Below are 9,431 nucleotides of genomic sequence, written 5' to 3'. Positions count from 1 at the left end.
GAAGGATGATTTCGGCCCCATTACCAAATTCCTTAATATCCGCACTCATGCAATCCACTATCTCCTGATTCTTTTCTCTGCAGTTATTCCCCGTCCACAAGTAGGCTACCCCTAGCCACGTTTCCTTTCCACCTACTGTGCCCAGAACCCAGAGGTGCTCTGAACACGTCTGTTTCACTCTAACCCATTTGGCTCCGCGGTGAATTAGCATTCCTACACCCCCACCTTTCCTTTCCGATATGTTCCTGTTACACCCTTCCCAAACATAATTTTTAATATGTGGTGGCTCTTCCAAGTCTCTAAGGTGCGTTTCTGTAACCGCATACACGCCTATCTGTTCTTTGTTTAACTGCTCCTCAATCTCTAACCATTTTGCCTTCTTTCTGCCACCCTGCATGTTTATGTAACTAATTGCAACACGCGCCTTTTTCCTTTTTCTTTTACCTTTTTTCTGGTTGTTTTCCCTGTTACGAGCTACCCCGGACTCCGAAGGGCCCGTGAGCCCCCCAAAAAAGCTACTGCGCGTCCTGCCAGTCGCCAGCCCACCTCGTGTCCAAGCCTCTTATTGAAATGAATCTTGTCTCTTTGGAATCCACCCCACCTGTGCACTTCCCTGTTTAAATCAACTACCTCGAAACCCTTCTCTCGACTAATTCGCCATATCACCACTCCCGACAGCCACGCCCCCTATGGGATCTCCGCGCTCCACTCGTCTTGCTCTCGTGACCACTCCACAAAAGGGCGCTTTCTTGACAACTAGCGGCACCTGCCATCGAAACGGCAAAGCTGCGCTGCCACCTCCCCCGCTTCTACTTCCTCCGCCTGCGCCCTCCTCTATAAGTGCTGTCGCTAACCGCCCGCGTCTTGCAAGAAAACATCCCTTCAGGAGGGCCTCTCTCATGGTAAGAGCTTCCAGACATTATCCGCAGGCATCCCCACGGTCTTTCTCCCAGCCGCGGCTACTGTTTATCGCGAGAACGAGCGTCCCCGCTGTCGACGCCCTGCCCGGCCGCTTCTGAAAGTGTCTGCCTAGAGGGAAAACGGAAAGCAGGTGTATCAACACAATCTGCGCTGGGTCCTGTTGACGAGGGAATTTTCGCATCTGAAACCGAAAGCCTTTCCTTCGTAACTTGCGCAGAGTAAAACGAAAAAAAAAAGCGTAGTGAGCGTGTGCCTTGGGTGCCACTTGTTCGTACTTGAAAGCGGACCAGCGCGGCATCGCCGGGGATCTTGTGTTTACAATGGAGAGCCGTCACTGAAAGCATGCCTTCACCCATGACTCGCTTGCATGCGGTGAAGCCACAGCTGCAGTGCGCTCGCGCTGTTGCGAGGGCCCGTCTTCTTGAAATTAACTCTCGCTCTCTCCGGTGATTGCGAAGTGTTGAATGTAGTCAGTGTGTCGGAAGCATAGAGAGGGTGTTTGTTTCTCTCCTTTTCTTTTTTCGAATGAAACAGTGGATCGAGTGAAAGAGGCGCTTCAAGCGGTCACCCCAGGTTCTTTTCGGCCGCACACTAGTACGGAAGTGGGTGAAGAGAGCACGGTTCAGAAGAGGAAAATGGTCAAACAATAATCCGTGAATCTCTGTGATGTTCGCCTTCGCGGTGGTTTGCTCTTCGGCAGGGGGGCTGCGCCCGGTAAAGTTGGCAGGCTGATCACAAAGGTAATTCGCTTAAGAAAGCAACAGAATAAAAAAAAGAAACGTTCCGACCGAAAGAGCGCGATCGCTTGTGCGCGCGGCGTGCGCCAGCGGGGTTTTTCTCAACAGCGCGTATCGCTCGTTGGCCGCTGGGAAAAGAGGCAGGCATCGCACTCTCGCCAAGCTGGGATCGAGCGCCACCGGCGTCGCGCAGGTGCTGTCGGCGGCTCCATCCCTCCGCGCCGCGCATTGGGCACGGTCCGTTCGATAGAACGGTTTCACATCTGACTGTCGATCTTTACAAGGCAGAGCCACGCGGCGCTGTGGACGGCCAAACCCCCACCCGCTTACGTTTCTTCGAACCTAGCCCACCCGGCGCATATAATAGCCGGCCTCTTCGTCACTGTCGCCTCCGTACCGCCAAGACCCCGACAGTGGCTGCCATGATCACCGTACGCAACTAACCACTGGCGCCCCGGACCAGCTGGTAGTGATCGTAGCAGCCTGCGTGGCCTTCGCCAGATGTCGTTCGGCCAGCCAGCTGACGAGAGCACTCCTCCGCCGCGCGACGGCCCCCATTTTGGACGCTCTTCTCTGTAAAGCCCGCGCTTTCCTTGCGGTTCCCTCTTTGGAGCCTGCGATTCTGCTGTGCTCGTGAAAAGAGCGCCGTTCGGATATCGACGAATCGCACTGGTTCGAGCAGCCTACGCCGCCTAGGTGGCGGTGACCCGGTCAGTAACTTCTCATACCTGATGCTAGAAACGTTTGATTAGTGCAACAGGCTGTCTCTTATTTCGGCTTGTGGTTTCCAGTCTTGTAAAATGGGAACATTACGAAACATTGTGTAAGCTAGTTTTAGGTGTAGTTAGGTACGACGCTGTGCCTTGAGAGTGGTGCTTGGTGATTTTGCTAAAAGGATGTTACTTTTAGAACGTGCAACGCAATTCTGCGCCAGAGCACGGTGACGTGACATCGACAAATGTTTTCTTCGCTGGTGTATGACAGAAGCCTTCAGTCATAAGACTGAAGCATGCTTACCATGTGATTATCATTCGTTTTTTTTTGCCTCTAACGTCTGTTTTCAGCAGTCCCACACTGTTATGGTCAATACAAGTGCATTTCTGACTCCAGAGATGTTGTGTTTGAGTTGAAGTCGTACCCACTGTTTACGTTGAATCACCGTGGAATGTTGGTTGCATTGAAGTTAATACTCAGCTGGCTCAATCTTCGGTTGCTCCCTTGTGTCTCGCAGACAGGCTACCGCCGTGACGGCTCTCCCATGGTACCCGGAGGAAGGAAGTGCCCTTGTCGAATAGTGCGGCGAGTCTCTCAGCAGTGGCTGCCCTGAAACACGGGCACGTCTCGCCCAGTGGTGGCAACGCAGCGCCGAGCCGCGGTCGAAGCTCGAGCCCCACAGAACTCGGCGGCAGCGTGCCTTCGTCGTCCGGAGTGCGGTCGCAGGAGGATGCCGGCAGCGCGGGTTTGCCGCCGGCGGTGGCGGTAGCGTGGGACCGGGGATGTGTCGGAGTCCTTGCGTCGCCGTCGGCGGTAGTCGAACCTCTAACCTTGTTGTCCCGGAGGAATCGTGCGGCTGCGCGCTCGCGTGCGGACTCTGTACGGCGATGCGTTGAGCGGCGGACCATGCGCCGCTTTCCGGGGAGGCTCTTGCTCAGCGGCGCAGTCCTCGTCTGCCTCCTCGGCTCCTGCCCCGTCTGCTCGGGTGAGTTTTTCGATTCAGATCGATTTGAATAAAATCAGTCCAGGACTATTGCCTCGGTGTGCGGACTGGCAGCACTGGCCGATATAAGCAGTGTAAGTGCGGTTCCATCAGCAAAGATTTCGAAGCAATAAAGTTGTTGCATTTAATACAAAAATCATAACGTGCACAAACACTGCTTCCGTCAAAAGTGCTTCCAAGTTGAGCACGCAACGTGTCTATGCAGAACATCGAAAACTGAAATCTCACTCCAGTCGCGAGTTTTATCGGACTTACACGGCGGATTTGACTCGTTTCTACTTGTCTCATTGCAACGCGACTTGCAGCGACAGTGAAGCTCCTCAACAGTAAGAAACGAGAAAACATAATTGACACAAACGATCCGCTGTTGTGTGACGTGATCCAGGTTTTTTCGGAGCTCGGTCGCGCTCCGAGGCACTTCTTCGGGAACCTGAGGTAGAGCTTGGACCGCCTGCTCGTACAGTATCTAGTTAATGTGTTCCAGCGCTTGAATTATGTTCGTCAAATGTGGCAAACCGTGCCGCGAGAGTGCCCCGGATCACTCAAAAGCTGCCGGCCAGATGAGCCTTTTGAGTGCAAGCGTATAAAATTATTCTTGAACTGAGGCACCAGGAATCTGCTTATGTTTGTATTCATCTGAATATAACGTACATATCGCATCACGTGCTCAAGGCAATAATGGTGGCTTAGGCTGCATGCTTCCTCCAATGATCGTGTGCGCTTCTTCGTAATCAAACGTTTAATTACGCAACCTGCAAAGGTATTAGACTAAGACAATCATCAGGCGGTCAATATAAGGCTTTTACTTATTACTTCCTTCGTATATAGGTATGTGATCACTACAATCGTCACCTATAAACCCAGGCAATTTTAAAGATAGTGAGCCCCAATTTCTTTTTGTACAGTTTATTAATGTTAACTACCGTATTGGCTGCTCTACTGACAGAGATACGCTGCTTACTACTGGTGGGTTAAAGTGCGCTCTCTCCCTTTCCCCTGAAAGCATTCATGGTGAAAGCTCGCTACCTACTCAAAATCCTCCACGCCTTTGTCCACCATGTTGGTGTCGCCCTCGAGTTTGTTCTGCATTCGTGTTCTGCGTCTACATCGCCGTCTTCGCATCCCGCTGGCGCAGACTTCACAACTTTTGAGTCATGCATTTACTGATATCCATATTGTTACACACATGTATTTTGGAGATATTACGGGTATCCACAACGACGTATGATGCACTACATCGGTGGCACTTGCACCAGCCAACGCAGTACGATACATGCATGTTATTTTGGTAGCACACTCGTCCCGAACTGTATTTTTTCATCCAGAGAATGCAGGTGGTACCTTAAGTGGCGAGGTACCAGTGCCTCAGAGAGGCGGGTATGGCCATTAGCTTACCGGTTAACAATGACGGCGGAAAACGAGTTTTTTCATGTTGAGTATTATTATCAGTAAATGTATATGTAGTTTACTTGACGTGTGATAAGCAACAACAGTGGTGCCGATTTGTTAGCGTCGTTCTTCACTAGGGGTTGCGGAACAACATCGCTGAGCAAGCTGATTGATTGATATGTGGGGTTTAACGTCCCAAAACCACCATATGATTATGAGAGACGCCGTAGTGGAGGGCTCCGGAAATTTAGACCACCTGGGGTTCTTTAACGTGCGCCCAAATCTGAGCACACGGGCCTACAACATTTCCGCCTCCATCGGAAATGCAGCCGCCGCTGCCGGGATTCGAACCCGCGCCCTGCGGGTCAGCAGCCGAGTACCTTAGCCACTAGACCACCGCGGCGGGGCATCGCTGAGCAAGCTGTGCGATACATGTCGCATTCTTGAGAATTTTGTCAATAAATGCAAGAAGGCTTCGCCGGACGACCTTTCTAGCATGCCATTTCAAGCGGCAAATAACGAGAAACGAAATGATATCCAAGGTGCACACAAATGCCAACCACAAAACATGCACATAGCGCACGCGATAACACGCAACGTGAAATACCAAGTGAAATATAAAACAATTAGCCCCGTAACTGCATGTTTGACTGCAAATGTCGTCGAAAGACGAGAGTCATCCATAAAGAGAGAGTGCATAAAATGTATATTTGATGTTTTGCGCGAGAAAATCAGTGCATGGGATTCTGTGCTGCGTGAAACGTGAGCGCCATCTGGCAGTGATCTTGGAAAAGTAAAAGATGGCCTTCGATATAGAGAGCATGTGCGTGCGCGCGCAATCTCAAAGGCCATAATTTGCAGAAATCAAGACGACGGGTAGGTGTCACCCCCATATTGTTTTAGCGAAGCTCAGGAAACACCCGCCTTTTCGTGCATTGCGTTGCATTGTCAGCGCACTGTAATAAACCCTATACGCTCCTTAGAATTACTTATGTGTGCATTTTCTAGTATAAAGAAACACACCACAGAATCATGACGTGTTGATATTGTGCCTCAGACATGCGCAATATTTGCTTTTTAATTGACCATCACACAATTATGAACGAAGAAACCGGATCAATAATAATGGGCGCTGCGGATGTGGTTGAATTTAGGCCGTTGTGGTTGACAGACAGACAGACAGACAGACAGACAGACAGACAGACAGACAGACAGACAGACAGACAGACAGACAGACAGACAGACAGACAGACAGACCAAAATTTTTGTGTTGAAGTATCCCAAAAAAGACTATCGTGTTCAAAAATGCCTACCATCAATCAAGAACTCGACATAACAGAAAAGGGCGTAGGCTATGAACTCCCTTAACAAGTGTTATGCTACTCTGTAAATCTAAACATCTAACGTATCTCCTGAGCCCAGTGTACGACTTATATCCCCTGTCATATATTGAGATGAGGCTTGCTGTCTTCACTGTACAATGATGCTTTCACTACAGTGGAAACCGGGAAATGTATACGCTCAGAAAAATGACGTACCAGAGGTGCAACTGGGGTGACTGTTATAGCCATTGATAGCGCTGTCACTTTGAAGTGCAGATTAGTCTAAGCTATGCTTTTTGTTCGTATACAGCAGTGCCCGACATAAAGATACGTATAAGGACGACGCATACAGTTTGATCTAGCTGGCGGCGTTATTGACAAACTCCAAATGAGCGGTTAAAATGAGAGGCTGGGAAGACACTCGATTTTCGCGGAGGTCTTGGCGGACATAAGACAGGGTTGGCTGCATAATATTTGAACGGTGAATGGCTCATACAGAAGGGAGACGGCTTTGCTCTGTAACTAAACAAAACGTACTGGAACGTATTCATCCATAGATATTTATGCACGGAAGCATTCGTTTCGCGGTAATACAAGTTCTCCAACGTTTAATTACGGGGTCTCGGTATCCGTGGCCAGACGACGCATCAACAGCAAGACTGCGCGTCCTGAATCTCACGTCTGCACAGTCGGTCGATGCTTACTGCGGGTATGATTGCAGCTTCAAAATAAAGACAGAAAAGCGTTGCGCAGAACTGTACATATTATTTGATGAATTGTACATGGCTGAGTACAAATGGATGTCGCTGCCAGCGCCACGTGCAAGTCGCTTCAAAGAAGGAGGACGCGAGCATGTCATCCGCCATGAAAAGGACACGTTGACGATTAAAAAAAAGAAAAAGAACACAACCACAAAGCAGTATGGCTCATAAGTTTGTATGCATCGATCGACGAATCACACAGGCGCGTTCATTTTTTTTTCTATTTTTTTTGCTTGTGCGTTTCTTGATTTCCGTAGCCGCCGCGTGTCGTTCGAGTCGCCTCGTTAGCCTCCCCATGCTCGTTAGTGACCCCAGCATGGGAGACGTGCAAAACTGCAGGAGAGAGAGAGTGCGTTCTCGTGCCTCTTTTCCTTCTCCCCCGTGCACTTCGCCCTCCTCCCCCTCGTTTGCCATGATTATCCGCCCAGCGTCGACCGGAGACGGGCACGAGAGACGCGCGGATGCGTTATTAGGGGCGACCGCGCTGCATAAATGATCCCCCGCGCAGCATCCGCGTCGCATCTCCGTGCGCTCGCCTGCGATGCTGGAGACGCGTGTGTGCCGCGTACGAAAAACTGAAGCGGACGCTCCGCTTGGCGCGATGAGGACGGCGTGTGGCGTACTGATCGCATTTTTCTTTATATCGTTATGCGGAAGTCCGCGCGTGGCCTCGGAAGTTGGCTCATCGTTTTCAAGTCGGCGCGAGAAGATTTCCATTCCTCCGAGGAGCACCGAGTGGACATCGCGGCACTCCAGGAAGGAGACGTGGTTCGTTCGTGTCCCATGCTTGCTTGCGGCTCACGTGTGGACGTTTCTTTTTAACGCGAAAGTGTTTTATGCCGGAGTCCACCAAGACTTCAGTGACGTATTTCCGTCACGGAAGTGACGTTAAAATGCACACTATCACGTGACGAAAAAAAAGATCGGACAATGGGAAATGAACCCACGACTGCTCACGAACTCTCTTTTAATAATCGTACAGTAAACATTCATATACCCTTCTATAGGGACACGTTTTACTGTCGTGTTACGCCGGTTCATATTACGCTGGAATCGACTATATTTTCCTTCTTCTAGTATAGATTAAGCTTTTGCGCGAAATTTACTGAAGACTTTCCTCTTTCACACGACAAATCAGAGCATTTGTGTGAGCCTGTCAAATTGAATAAAGCAATTTTTCTTTTAAAGGAGAGAGACCATCTTTTCTTGTTTCATTAGCGAGACGTTGAAGACTAAAGTAGGCTAAACATAGGGTCGTAGAGGTTTTAAACAATGGCTCTTCGATATATTGCCGATTGGGACTAAGTGTAAAAACCATAGCCGGTATTCACAGAAATATTTTAAGTTAAAAATTTTTGTGGCGTAATATTTCAGCCATCACGATGCGGGACATAACATTAGCGAGGCCGGCTGACCAATGGCAAAACGTAAATGCGAAAGATATTTTTTGTTAATATTTTGTAGTTATATTTGGCGAGATATGGGAAGGTAGGCCATGTTAGCGCCAGCTATCCAAACATCATGACAGTAATGTACAAGATAAACACACACAAAAAATAAGAATAAAAAACTAATCAGAGGCACTATATATATATATATATATATATATATATATATATATATATATATATATATATATATATATATATATATATATATATATATATATATATAGGGCCTATAATGCATGAATGAACACAGCAGCGCAGTACGGGGACGTTCTTCTTTTTATGCGGTATAGGAAGTGAGGTGTGTATGAAATACCTAATCGTAGACGGTGCAGTAGTTGTCAAATGGTCTATTGATCTTTTGATCAGGTAAAAATCGGAGAGACGGATCTATTTGATATAAGAGTGAAAACTTTGTATCTTCGTCAAACCAAGCGTCCGTGCGTAATTTGTGGCGGAGTTCAGAAAAAATCTTCCTGATTTCTGAGAAAGAAATGGGCACTGGTGTCAAGTGAACTTTTTTGTGTGCTGCAATGGCTAATTCAGGAATTTTGTTTTCTATCATTCCTACGTGACTTGGAAGCCACTGAAAAAATATATTGTGGCCATCCAGATAACCGATGATAATTGTTTTGAATATTTCATATATAATGCTATCATCTATATGAAAATAAAAATCCTTAATTATTTGCAGCGCTCCTTTGGAGTCAAAACATATTACCCAGTATTGCACTTGCTGGCTTTTAACAATAAATTTTTAAGATTATAGTATTGCAACAATTTTGTTAATTTGTCGGCGTATCTGTGATAAATACAGCGCAATTTGAAGCGTTAAAATAAATAAATATCCAAGTAAATAAATAGATAAATAAATAAACATAACTGATGGGTCAGACAGTCATTGCCCGCTGACAGGTAACGACATTATTGCCTTTCAGAAAAAATCACAAACACCCCGCGGCATTCAAAAACCGCTGGAAATTTTCTACGTCAGTGCGACTGCCCATAAACTAGCGGTAGCACATGCATATATGTTATCCTGAATATGTAGTGGTTTGAGGTATACCGCGCTTCTTCATCGCATATCTCTGCCTCGACGACAGCCGCGTAGGAGCCGAATGAACGTGTTGATGTTT

The 9,431-nt window shown here is 47.9% G+C and overlaps 1 protein-coding gene across 1 annotated transcript in view; it reads left to right on the top strand.

Annotated features, from left to right (window-relative positions):
• The first annotated feature begins 827 nt into the window (after nt 1-827).
• Nucleotides 828-9,431, top strand: part of LOC119172289 (disintegrin and metalloproteinase domain-containing protein 10-like) — a 175,604-nt gene continuing 167,000 nt past the window's right edge. The window contains exons 1-2 of the mRNA XM_075893527.1: nt 828-902; nt 2,890-3,357. Coding sequence (XP_075749642.1) covers nt 3,279-3,357 — 79 coding nt within the window. The 5' untranslated portion in view covers nt 828-902; nt 2,890-3,278. The remainder of the gene's footprint in view (nt 903-2,889; nt 3,358-9,431) is intronic.

Source organism: Rhipicephalus microplus, chromosome 4 (assembly GCF_043290135.1).
Source record: "Rhipicephalus microplus isolate Deutch F79 chromosome 4, USDA_Rmic, whole genome shotgun sequence".
In the NCBI taxonomy this organism is placed as follows: domain Eukaryota; kingdom Metazoa; phylum Arthropoda; class Arachnida; order Ixodida; family Ixodidae; genus Rhipicephalus; species Rhipicephalus microplus.
The sequence above is the reverse complement of the archived record's forward strand: the minus strand, read 5'-3'. Positions and strand labels throughout refer to the sequence as shown.